The sequence below is a fragment of the Fukomys damarensis genome, unplaced genomic scaffold (assembly GCF_012274545.1).
Source record: "Fukomys damarensis isolate Sample0158 unplaced genomic scaffold, DMR_v1.0_HiC HiC_scaffold_15, whole genome shotgun sequence".
Lineage (NCBI taxonomy): Eukaryota > Metazoa > Chordata > Mammalia > Rodentia > Bathyergidae > Fukomys > Fukomys damarensis.
In genome coordinates, this window is record NW_022900927.1 from 60,663,859 (window position 1) to 60,676,955 (window position 13,097).

General features: G+C 45.8%; 1 protein-coding gene across 10 annotated transcripts in view; it reads left to right on the plus strand.

Moving 5' to 3' along the window:
* The window catches only part of Nr1h4 (nuclear receptor subfamily 1 group H member 4), a 73,968-nt gene extending 60,871 nt beyond the window's left edge, over nucleotides 1–13,097 (plus strand). For all 10 annotated transcript variants that reach the window (XM_010631375.3, XM_010631379.3, XM_010631378.3 and 7 more), the window contains 2 exons: nucleotides 11,160–11,273; nucleotides 11,991–13,097. In XM_010631375.3, the coding sequence (XP_010629677.1) occupies nucleotides 11,160–11,273; nucleotides 11,991–12,229 (353 nt within the window). In that variant the 3' untranslated portion in view covers nucleotides 12,230–13,097. The remainder of the gene's footprint in view (nucleotides 1–11,159; nucleotides 11,274–11,990) is intronic.

The following is a 13,097-nucleotide window of genomic DNA, read 5'->3' on the forward strand; positions in this document are numbered from 1 at the left end:
GAGAGAGAGAGAGAGTGTGTGTCCAGGCTAAGGGAGAAGGACTGAATCAGGAAGCCTCCGGAGAACCATTCAGTTCTACAAGTCTTACTGCTTTGCTTTACTTAAGTAATTAGAGTTTCTCCTGGGTCGTCTGGCCAGCCCTTGAGTACCCAGATTTCAAAGTGGTAACCAGTCATTACTGACAGTTCAACTTAGGGAAGAGTTAACAAACACAAGCTGTATTTTCACAAGTATGAAGTTAATTTTCTAGGCTATTGGTTGTAAAATGGTGATTTATTTTATATGTAACACTCGTGGCTTTAAGCTGTGATGAATAAAGCCTCACTTGCTTAACTTAGTCACTTGTTTGGTTCAGGTTTCTATGAACTGAGGCAGAATTCTCTTTTTTAAAAAAAAAAATCCAAGAGTCTGATTTATAAAATAAATCAAAACGAGATGATGATTCCTGAGGAAATACATTATTCATATTATAGACAGGTCTCTCTAATTCCCAAAGGATCCTGCTGTGGTCAGTGTGTAAGTTTGGTTCCCAAAAATGCTTGTGGTTGAGAATCTGAACTGTGTTACATGGCTGGAATCCACAGTCCGCTACTTATTAGCTGTGTGTCCCCACCCCACCTCCTTGCAAGAAAAAAGCTATTGATATGGGCCCCGTAACCAATTTCATCTCTTTGAAATCAGTCTAACCTTGATATTTGCTCTGCAGTCTTTGTCTGGATTTCGATATTAAAAACTCCTTAAGGCAATATCTGCCTTCTTTTGAGTCAAATTTTATTGCAGCACCCACCACCTGCCTGCTCAGAGCAGAGGCCCAACAGAAATCTACGGAACCGAGGTGTGCAGAGCGGAGGCATGAGGCGTGCCCACACCGCCGGTCCATGTTAGTCCTCCCTCGGTTCTTCTGCTGGGTATCGGGCTGTTGGTTTCCAGGCTGACGGCCGGCCAACAGAGCGTCTTCTTCCTGACCTTGCCTGTAGTAACTGATCTTAGGAACAGGTGTAGCTTTGCCTTTGAGGAGAGGCCAGGGACGGACAGTAAAGGTAGAGGCTCGGCTGGGCTCCTTTCCCTCTCCTCCCCCTCCTTAAATGAGTCATTTCAAGTTGATTCTGGTGCCAGTGGTGAAAACAATGTAATATGAATGAAAATGTTCTGCTGAGAGGACATCTGAAGGAGAGTTAGCCAGGAGCAGATGTCTCCCCGCTCCCTCTCCTCACCTCTCTCTCTGTCTCTCTCTCCTTCTGTCCCCTGGGTGCTCAGCTCTCACTTTTCCTCTGCCTGGTTTGTCAGCTCTCCTGGGTTCAGAGCCAGGCCAGGCACTGCCCTCGTTATGAGGACCACTGAGGCAGGACTGGGTCCCTTTCCTAACTTGGCTAAGGTGGGAAAAATCTCTTCCACTAGGGTTCAACATCGTTTTACTGGAAACTAAGGAAAACTGCAAATGTTTATAAAAGATACATGTGCATAACTCACGGGTGTATGTAATTATAGTATCAAAAGCTAATGAGTATTTAGCACCTACTATACGTTTAGGCTTTAGTCCAAGTGTGGGAGCTTTGGGTCTTACAAGAAGTAGATTCCAGGGCCGGGATTTAGCTCAGCGGTTCGGTGGCCTGCCTTGCAAGCGCAAGGACCCGAGTTCAATCCCCGGTACCAAAAAAAAAAAAAAAAAAAAAAAAGAAGTAGATTCCAAGAACAGATTAAATGTGAAGGGAACTGAGTGAGAGAAATGCCTGGGGAGGAAGCAGGCGTGGGCGAGGAGAGCCTGTGCACCGCCATGCCCGCCTGACACCCGGGAAGGGAAAGGCGTGAAGAGACTCAGACCACAACCCATTGGGGACAAAGCCTGAGCTAGGATAATGGAGATGCCAAAGATGGAGCTGCCCAGAACAGAGCCGTCACGGCACACCCGCCAGGCCCAGTCTCCGGCTGGAAATGACTGCACGAGGGGCCTCAGCACTCAGCGGGCAGCCGCAGAGACTGTACGTCCACGGTGTCCTCACTGTGAGCTCTCCAAGGGGGCTGCTCCTGGCTTCTCCACTGCCACCGCTGTGCAGGCTCTGCAGAACGTCTGTGTGCTCCTCACAGCACATTAGGGTAGGTATGACAAGTCCTGCGCTGGACCCAGAGCACGTGAGCGCCAGTGACTCCCCTCCTCCACGGCAGGCCCAGGCACGCCCTCCTTCTGACGCTCCCCTCTAACTGTCCAGCTCGCCCTTTCTAGCACTCTGACAACAGTGACCCTTAGTCCTAAAACAACGTCTGTTCACCGATCTTCCGTCCACTCACCTTTCGCCCCGTGACTTCATGACATTCTTCGGCCTCTCCCATTGCAGTACTTGGCTTGGGGCTCATGGCCCGTCAGTTTGAACACGGCCTTGAACATTCCCTGGGCATCCTCAAATCCTCGTTGTGTTATCTTCTTTTAAAGAAAACCCTTCGGTACCTGGATACAGCTCTCCACCTGCTCTGCTTGAACCTGAGATCTGAAACAGTGGTCGACTTACCACACACTTCCCACGGACCTCTACACCGTCAGCTTGGCCCTCTTCACTAGCCGACTCTTCGTCGTACGGGACTTTCCTCTCTTCCAGCTTCCAACACTCTTACTGCGGAAAGCGAGCTTTTGTGAACATGCCACAGGGATTGAGGCGTAATGAAATGTGGTGAAACTTAGAGGAAGAGGACTCCCTGAGCTTAATTAGTGTGTGAGAAAAGATCACCATGAGAAACAAGCTGGAGCCTGTCTGCAGAGTATCCACTACTCCCGGCAGGGAGAACCAGTAGTCCTATTGCCCCTTTTACCGAATGAAGCACTTAATAAACACCTCTGTTTTGCCAGAAGAATGCCTCTAACTGACAAGTGCTTGTAAAGTAGAGATGCGTACCACCCCCTAGGTCCTGAGGACATTTGAGCCTTGCTAACCCGTGATTGTCAGCACGGAATATCTCCTCCAACTTTCTGAAGTTGGTGGCACACTGGCCCTCTTCCTCTGCCTTGATGGTCCTTAAATCCATTTAGAATCTGTGATTTCCATTTGGCTCTTCCAGGATGGTAACTGTCGAGCAAGAGTGAAGGATTATTTCCATGGGGACCTGTATTCATATATCCATTCCTGGACTCATCCTAGTTCTCAAAGCTTTTTGTTGAGTGTTCCGCGGAGCCAGGTATACTGGAGATACCAAGATGAGTAGGATAAAGTCGCAGTCCTCAAGAACTTCAGTTTTCCAGAGAAGACATGTATGAGAAGAGGAAAAAGAATCGTAATAGTGTCATGAGTAATTTAAAGTAAAAGCTTGCCACTGTAACAGAGACTTCGAAGAGGAACTCTTCCTCGAGAGAGCTTAAGCAGGAGAAAAGTTTGTTTCTGTCTATCAGTGGTTTGAGCAAAAGGAGCACAGGGCCTATAGGGTGGCTTCAGAGAGCCCGTATTGTTGCTAACCCAGCCGTAGAGCAGCGTCAACTTCCGCCGCATGGTCCAAGGGGATGCTTGACATGGGCTGCCTCAGCCTTCTGTGTGGGAGGGCCCAGAAGTGGTGTTCACGGCCGGACATTCATTGGCGAGGTCTTAATGTCTTCATCACAGGGAAGGAGCGGTTTCACGGTAGCACCGTGGTTCTCGACCCGGCCCCTTCCCCCTCCGCGCAGAGACATTGGCTGCTTGGGCTGTGACGGGAAAGGGGGCGTTACCGGCAGAGAGTGGGCAGAAGCCAGAGGTGCAGAGTATCGCCCAGCGCGCAGGTCGCTCCCCTCCCCAACCCGAGGAGAGTCCTCCAGCCCCAAACGTAACTGTTTTCAAGATGGAAAACCTGGCTATAGAGAAAGAGAAAGTGGACATCGGGGAAGTTAGCAGGGTCCTGTGTGTGATTACTTCTCAGCGAGCGTTTGTGAAAACGTGTGGTAAAGTGATCTTTTATAGGAGATTTTCCTGCTTGTTTTGTGAGTTTTTCAACAAGTATACATCGAATATAGGTACTTGCTTTGTGCGAAGCACTGTAGTTATTGAGGATAAGGAGATGCAGATCCGTGGTTTTGTCCTCCAGGAATTGGAGCCCAGGGGGGAGGGCGGAAGAGCAAAGAAAAGGGTTTGTAAAGTGAAATAGCACCTGCCCCCCTGTGAGTCTGCTGGGGAGTCGGTTGGCACAGGCACAGAGAGCTGAGGTAGAGCCGAGGGGCGCGACTGGGAATATGTCAGGCCACGCAGGTCGGAGAAGGGCATCCCAAGCCACGGGTGGGGCTCGCTGCCTCGTATCAGTAGAGACACACTGCGTGTGACCTGTGGCAGAACAGGACTTCCACACAGGACGAACGCTGTCTCGATGTTCTAGAAAATAAAATTTATGAGGCTGAAACATGCAAGAAGTGCTTGAGCCTCAGGACATCAAATGCCACAAAAGCAGCTTAATGCAGCTCTTATACAAGGTGGAAAGCCTTTGTAATACCCGGAGCCCATGGCCATAGTTACACACAGGCAGATCTCCCTAGCAGTAATTAACAGTGTGACTGAAGACTTGGAGGGGTTTAGACAGGGAGCAGGGAGACCTGTAAAGAGATGAGTGCGATATCCAGGTGAGAAGTAAACTTTCAAAAATACACGTACATCAAAAACCCTTTGCTTGCCAAGTCGTAAGTTTCAGAACTTGTGATTCTTCAAGTTTCAGACAAGTTCCTGAATGAAGTTTTCTAGAATATAACCTGGGTAAATAAATATGCAGCCTCTAGCCCATAATAAGATGCTTTCCCCCAAATATCAGCCACATATTGTGACAACAAAAACCACCCAAACTCACATGCTGCTTCATACTTGATAATGATGTTTCTTCCACTTTATTAATATTTATGAATCAGCTTCTCTCGGTGGATTTTCAGAACATCATCTCTTCCACATAGCACATAAAAACCTTGCAAGATGACCTTTCAGAATAGCTTCATATTCTTATGATAATGTGACACATTCTTATTTCCATTGTACACTTAATTCTAGAATAACAACCTCTCAAAGTTACCATTTCTGCCTACAGAAGTCTTGAAAGAATGCAATATGAAATTTCTTTTCTTGTTTTTCAAATTCATACTCTTGTTTTCTATTATGAAACCCAATTATATACACAAAGATACTGTCCCCTGAGACTTTTTTTACTTAATGAGAGCTACAGTGTTTATTTGTGTTAATTGAGGCTTCAGGACATCTATCTGACAGTCTGCGGTTGGGTGCTTTTACTTTATCTGAATACATCGATGATTTTATTCCGAGTGTAGTATTATAATGCAAATAGGTTTTAAGTTGGAATTTTTAATAAAAATAGGAATAATCATCTGATACTACAAAATAATATTGGACTGAAACAGCCTTGCTATCACTGCATAATTTACATTTTGACAGTAAGGAAATTAGCAGTAACCTCTCACAGCCCAGGGCAACGTATTGAATTCTTATCAAATCTGAATAAAACCCCCTGAAACTTACAGGGTTGGGTTTTGGGGGGCCTTTTTATCCCTACAACAGGCATAAATTAAATATTCAATCAGTATTTATCAGGATGGCAATATCAAAGGTTTTAGAACGCTTTATTTCTATACACATCTTTTTGTCAGTGCTCCCAGGAGCCCCTACGGGTGGGTGTCGGGTTCCAGTTTTATAGGTTGGGAAATGGACGCGGGGAGGCGGGGCGATCTGCCCACAGTCATTTACCTCCTCGGCAAAAAGGCAGGCAATGAACACAGGTGTTCTAAGGGAAAGACCGACGCGTTTTCTATATGTGGCACACACTAAGATGTACTGTTTGCCCAACTTTCCTAGGAATATCTAGACCCCATAAAACATGGTGTTTGCCCTTCAGTTGAGAGATGAAGTGTAAGCAGTAGTAAGTAGCCATGTCAGTTGCTTTTAAGCAAATAATAAAATCAGTAGACACAATGGAGTCAGAGAAAGAAGTTATTCTTACTAAGAATGAAGTTGAAGGTACTTAGTATCATACTAAAGCATACTACATGTAATGACATGTGCTCTGCTTATTTTTTTGTTCTTTAAGTATTTTATGGCCAAGAATCATGGCACATGCCTGTAATACCAGCTACTCAGGAAGATGAAGCAGGAGGGTCACAAGCGGAGGCCAGGCTGGGCAAGATAGCAAGACCCGTCTCAAAAACAAAACAATCAGTATACAGAGAGGTCACATAATTTTTCTTGGGCAGTGTGAGGTTTAATTCTGGGAAGACATCTTCAGATGAAGTGAAGTCTTAAAGGAATATGAAAGTTTCCATTGCCCCTGGGCAGAGCCTGTTGTTTCTCAGCTGTGATCCCCAAGTCAAGGCCTTTGACTCACTCAGTTTTGGACATTATGGTTATTTTTACATCCGTCTCTTCTATTAACCTGTTGACGGCCAGAGGACCCTGTACTCCCAGCCTTACCGCGTGGCCTGCACCGTAGCAGGTGCACACACTGGTGGAGCGTGCTGGCATAGATCTGGAACTTGGCAAAGAGCTACGTGCAGCGCGAGCTGACTCGCCCACATGACTTTTAGCCACTAGGAATAATGCGAAGTATGTTATTTATTAAATATTTTGGCATTACAACTAGTTTTTGGAGTTGCCGGTTTGATGAAAACTTTTTTCCCCACTGAGAGCCAAGAGCCTGGGGGTTGATGATGGCCGGGTAGAATTTAGAGGTTGAAATACCTCGTGACACCGCAGAAATGTGCGCATTGTCTTAACCACGCCTCATACCCCAGCACCTCTCCAACTGTGCCATCTTTCTCATGAGGAACAAGCCAAACCCACGAGTACTTAACTTGACAATCATTGGTCACCATGCCCTCAGTGGGATGCGTGGGCCAGGCAGCAGGCCAGTCACTGGAGATGTTCTAACTGGTGCCTGCTCTCATAACATTTCTGTAGTTCACACTCCAGGCGGAAGGAGAGATACGGATTGTGATAGGTGTCGTAGAACTGAATGTGGGGAAGAAAGTGACTAATTAGCCTAGTGGATACCTGTGATGCTCAGGAAGCTGAATCGGGAGGATCACAAGTTCGAGGCCAACCTGGGCAACTTGAGACCCTGTCTCAAAAATAAAATTAACAAGGCTCAGTGGCAGAGCTCTTGCCTGGCATGCATGAGGCCCTGGCTAACTTTCACTGCTACCCCCAACTGATTCTGCTTCAGCGTGACAGGGACCGATCCAAAGGAAAGGAAAATTTAAACTTGGCCTTGGAACATGGGCGGGTGTCTTACCATAATAGGGATCCTGCATTTTGTTTCACAGGAAGAAGTATGGAGATGTAAAAAAGCATATCTCATTTGTTAGGGGAGCTGTCAGAATGTTCCTGCTTGATGATAACAAAATCTAACTCAACATGGCCTTCAAAAGTAAGGAAAGGCGTGAGCTCAAACAAGAAACCCAGGGGGAGATGGCAGCAGAACTGGTTTATTCAGGGGCTCAGCAACCATCAGAAACACAGCCCACTCGTGAGCTGTCCGTGGGGCAGGGATTTTAACCTCAGGGTCATCGAGAGGCCCCAACCATTGCAGGTGTCGTCTTCACGCGACAGTGGTCAGCGGGGCCAAGGGTCGAGATGACCTCTTCCTGGGTCCCCACTATGGAAGTCGTCTTAGGAGCTGCCCGTAGCCTCCTCAGTCTCATGGGCTGGAACCCCACTGCTGTCCTTCACTCCCCAAACCGGCCAGATCATGGGATGAGACCAAGGTTCAAATTACCTTGTTTTGCAAAATGGTGTCATTTTAAACAAGATGCTCAGACTATCTTGAGACCATCAATTATAACAAATAATATAGAGATGGCGAAAGCACCAGGAAATGTGTCCAGTGCTTCCTTTTGTGTTACACACAGTCACACATACTAAGAAAGCTCTGCTTTATTTTTGTTTCTAATTAAGGCTAGGAAGTTATTGGCAAGTGAAAGACACATTTAAGACATGGTAAAACAGGATCGCGTGGGTTCTACCAAATGATCATTCTGTGAGAGACTTATGATCATTCAATAACAAATTTGTCAATCACAGGACTTTTTTAAAAGGGGGAAAGATATGGAAAACAGGAGCAGAAACAAAAAAAAAAACATGTTTTTCTTCCTCTTTTTGCAAGTTTAAACTTTTACATGGCAAACTCTTTGTAAATGAATTGGAAAATAGCCCCCTCTTGTGACCAAAAATCAGCTAATCGGTCATAAGAGCAAAAATGAAGAAGCAAATTTTTTAACCAAGTGTTTAGGAAGAAAGAGGAAGCAGGAAAACAGGAAAAGGCTGCCCCCTTATGGATGGTATTGTTGTTACACTCCTTAGAGACTTGTGGGTTACAGATGTCTCGCTGGTGTGTTCAGTTATGACTGCTGGCTCGGATTCCCGAGGTAGATTTATATTTTATCTCTCCTGTAGGAAAAGTATTATTTTTTAAAAAAAACTCCTTCTATTACATGGTTTCTACATTGTCTCTACCCTTGTTTTTCACTTTTAACAGGCACAAGAGAAAAGTCACATTAACATCTTAACCTGATTTTTTTTGCAAACATCAATTACAATAAGCTTTCTGGTGGATGACTGACGATTTAGAAATACAAATGAAGTGGCAAATTAGGTCATTAAAGATCATCGAACAGTTTCAAATCAGCTGCCTTGAGTATTTTCTCGTGTACTACTTAAAGTTATGGCATGGCCTCGAATTATTATTTTAGGTAACTACAACTGATTGAGGTAGATCCTGAGGTCTGAAGAAATCATGAAGATTACAAGGTTTGAAAACAAAACAGAAACCTCAGTAAGAAGATACAGGTTTTAGCTTACCTTTAATATCTACAAAAATACTGAGGCAAATTGCTGATCTGCCAGTTTGAATTCCTCTAATTTGTTAGTTCAATTCATTTGAGTAACAATTATATGATTATTGGTTCTAATATATATTTTTTTGAGACAGGGTCTCACTATGTAGTTGAAACTGACCTGGAACTCACGATGTAGCCCAGGCTGGTCTCGAACTCACAGCAATCCTCCTGCCTCAGCCTCCTGAGTGCTAGGATTACAGGCGTGCGCCACCACACCCAGCTTAGCGCTAATATTTTTTGAGGGCTTGTTATGCACCAACCAAGAGCTAAGCACTCTCTCTCTATTATCTCATTTAATGGTGTTTTATAATTTACATCACAGATGAAAAAAACTAAAGCTTAAAAAGTTTTAAGTAAGATGACCAAGGCCAAGTCAGACTCAGAGCTGGATCACAGTCACTTTAAAACATTTTTTATTATATGTTTTCAATCTATAATGTTTACATTCATTTGGAGAATTGGTACACATGTATAACATATCTTGATCATTTTGATCCCCGGCCCTTGCCCTTCACCCTTCTTCTTTCCCCTGAACCTCTTCCCCATTTCCAAAAAGTCTGCCTTTATTTTACACTTTGATTCATTCATATTTGTGGTTTCTCATATAAGGGAAATTATGCAATATGTAACTTCTGGCGTCTGACTTATGTCACTTAGAGTATAGTCTCAGGATCCCAACATCACAATCACTGTTCTGTGGAAGCCAGATGTGGTATTCCTGGACTCCAGCTTTCTGTTAAGTTTAAAGTTAGATGGTAATTGCAGTCTTTTGTTGTTGCTGTTGTTTCGAGACAGGGTCTTTTTTTTTTTTTTTCGGGTTTTTTTTTTTTTTTTTTTTTTTGTACTGAGGATCAAACTCAGGACCTTCCGCTTGCAAGGCAGGTGGTGGTTCCACTGAGCTAAATCCCTGGCCCTGGACAGGGTCTTGATATGTAGCCCAGGCTGACCTCAAATTAGCAATCTCCTGTCTCAGCCTCCTTAGTGCTAGGGTTACAGGTGTGTTCTACTGTACCCAGCTAGGTAATTGTGCTTTTAAGCATCCAGAATCAGATTTTATTCTGGTTTACTTCTAGATGTGGTTGAGGAAGGAACAGAGCATTCTGTTTTCATCTCCAGGCCTGGGACACCCAGCCTCATCTCCGTTCATCCCCAAGTCACACCACGATCTTCCGTGTCCTTGGTTCCCCAGCCAAGGGCTCCTTGGGGTGGAGCCACGCACACAACGGGCTCAGTGAGTGGAGGAAGTGACCTGGAGAAGTGTCCAGTTATGCAGAGGAGCGACTAGATCAAGGAGGAGGAGGAGCAGTGGGCGCAGGAAACTGCAGCACGGGAAGTCCTTAGAACAGTGCCCTAATATATCCAGAGCATTCAGTAAACACGGTCTCCTATGTACTACCTTCGTGGGTGGTGAGATAGGCAGGGGACAGCTTAGAAGGAAGAAAGTTAAAACTTTGTGCCAGAAGTCATGGAGAGCCATTAAAGGTTCCCGAGCAGTGTGTGTGTGGGGAGAGCATTTTGGTATCTGAATAGAGGATGGATTGAACAGAAGCACCCTGAAGACAGGAAGACCAGGGAGGAGGGGACTGCAGGAAGCCCGATGAAAAAAGGTGGGAGCTTGAACAAGTCAGTGCCAGTAGCCGTGGGGAGGAGCGAGGTGAGCAGGTGGAATCCACAAGACCATGTGCCGGGACCTCAGTGGTCAGCCTGGGCAAGTGGGCAGAGAAGGGTATCAGCCACTGAGCGGAGGTGCCAGAAAGAGCGGGCCGGGAGGGGGCAGGGGTTGGTCCTGCACACTGTGTCTTTGACCTCGGACTCACAGAGTTTGAAGACAACAGCCCAGTGCGGAGCCTAGTAGGGTAAGCGGGCAGGTAGGTGTGGTGCCCCAGCCAGACCTGGGAACCCCTCAATGAAACAGAGAAGGCTGGACTATTTATTACGCAGCGTTGTTCCTCCTCCTGGGCTGAAGAAGGTACCTGTGCCTTGATTATAGCTATTAATATCGTAAAGGCAAAGCCCCTGTGGAAGAGGTAAAGTTCCAGTTGGCCGGTTCAGGGTTTCTTCCTGTCACCCAGTGGTGGCTGACAGCGACACTGCTGAAATCAAAGACATACAAATCGCCGTTAGGCTGTATCGGGAGGGTTGTGCTAACTGTTTTCCTGTACAGTGTTTGCCACGGTATGTAATTCACAGTAATTAGCTGAATGTGTGCATGTGGGGGTTAGCGCTAATATGTGTGTGTGTGTGTGCAGCGCGTTGTTAGTTCTACACTTTGCAGTCACTTGAAAACGTTCCTGTAACTCTGCTATTTTTCACCCTTTCTCCGTAGGCATCTCTGACGACTACATAATCCCCATGTTTAGCTTTTACAAAAGTGTCGGAGAATTGAAAATGACCCAGGAGGAGTACGCTCTTCTCACCGCCATTGTTATCCTCTCTCCAGGTAATTTCAGAGCTACATTTTAATTCCTACATCGTTTTTCCTCAGGAGAGTAGTAATAGTGCTTATCACAGAAAATCTGGAGCACACAGAAACATAAAGAGAAAGTGAAATGGCCTAAAATGACACCGTTCAGATCGAACCGTTGTTAACATTTTAGTGACCATCTCGGACTTCTTCTCAACATTACCCTGAGCGTTTCATAAAAGCGTGGTGAACGCTTCCCGTGTACTAAGTGCAGCTCCGGACACTGGGAATTAAGTAGCCACCAGCTCTCACTGTGCTCATATCCTAGGAGGGAGGGAAGGGATAAACGAAGAAGCAAATATCTTCAGGAGATGCCGAATGCCACAGAAATCGAATGGTAAGAAGAAAACAAGGAAAGAAAGGGGCAGGAGAGTGTTTTTATTAGTGGCCAGGGAAGACTTTTCTAAGCAGTGGACATACATGAGGTCTTGTATTTTTTCGATAGAGAACATACTGTCTTTTTTAAAAGGTTATACTTCTTCAAAAGTCTTTTTACAAGTCATTCCAAATGATAGCGAAACTCCTGTAATGCGTGTGTGCGCGCGCACATACTGATTCGTGGAACCGAACACAATGCGTACGTTTTAAGTGTGCACTTGTGAGCGTCATTTCAAAACAAGTCACCGTTGCCGTAATTGTGCCCAGTTAATGCTTTCCTGCTTCTTTGTCGTTTTACTGAAAACCGCGAAACAGACAGACAGTACATAAAGGACAGAGAGGCGGTGGAGAAGCTCCAGGAGCCCCTGCTTGAAGTGCTGCAGAAGTTGTGCAAGATCCACCAGCCCGAGAACCCCCAGCACTTCGCCTGCCTGCTGGGCCGCCTGACGGAGCTGCGCACGTTCAACCATCACCACGCCGAGATGCTGATGTCCTGGAGAGTGAACAACCACAAGTTCACCCCGCTGCTGTGCGAGATCTGGGACGTGCAGTGAGGAGCCACCCCGAGAATAGACACCGGTGCCTGCCTTCGCTCTGTTCCGTCAGAATCCCACGACACTGGTGTAGTCACTGTGCCACCTCTGCACTTGTAAATACGGGGTGGGTGGGGTAGGGCTACTTTCTCTGCGTGCTTTTCACAAGGCTGCAGGGAATCCTCTGCCCCGACTGGCAGGCCCTGTCTGCCTAATTAAACGGATTGTTTCTTCACTTCTAGCTGTCGGAGCTGGGGAAGCCTCATTTTGCTCTTCATCTTACCATTATTGCATGTATTTTATTAAAGAGTTGTGTTTAATTTTGGCAATAAACTGAGCGTGATGGCAACAGGCTTTTTTTCTGTGGGCACAAAATTTGACAAACATTTCTTTAGGTGATGAAAGACACCATCCGACTAAGCCCAGAGGCCTGTGGTGATTAAACAAAGATAAACAGGACCTAATGGCACGTTTCCGCCCCAGAGACCCCCAGGGAAGGTAATAGTCATTCGTCTGTAATGGCCCTCTGATCCGCCCTTTTGCTTTGAAACGCAAAGAGAACAGCATACAGAAAAGTTAATAGTTTTCACACAAAATATTCCCACAAGCAATCCCTGTCTGTTTATTGGGGTCTAGGGGCACCACCTACAAGTTGAGAGTGACTTGAAGGTCCCTTATCTCCCTTAAAAATGCTCATTGTGGGCCAGGGATTTAGCTCTGGTTCTGCCACCTGCCTCACAAACACAACATCCTGAGTTTGTTCCCTGGTACAAAAACAAACAAACAAAAACCCCCAAAATGTTCAGTATGGTTTCAGTGCATACAATGTATCATTTTAAAATTTATTTTGTCTAGGGCCGGGGATTTAGCTCAGCGGTTGGGTGGCCTG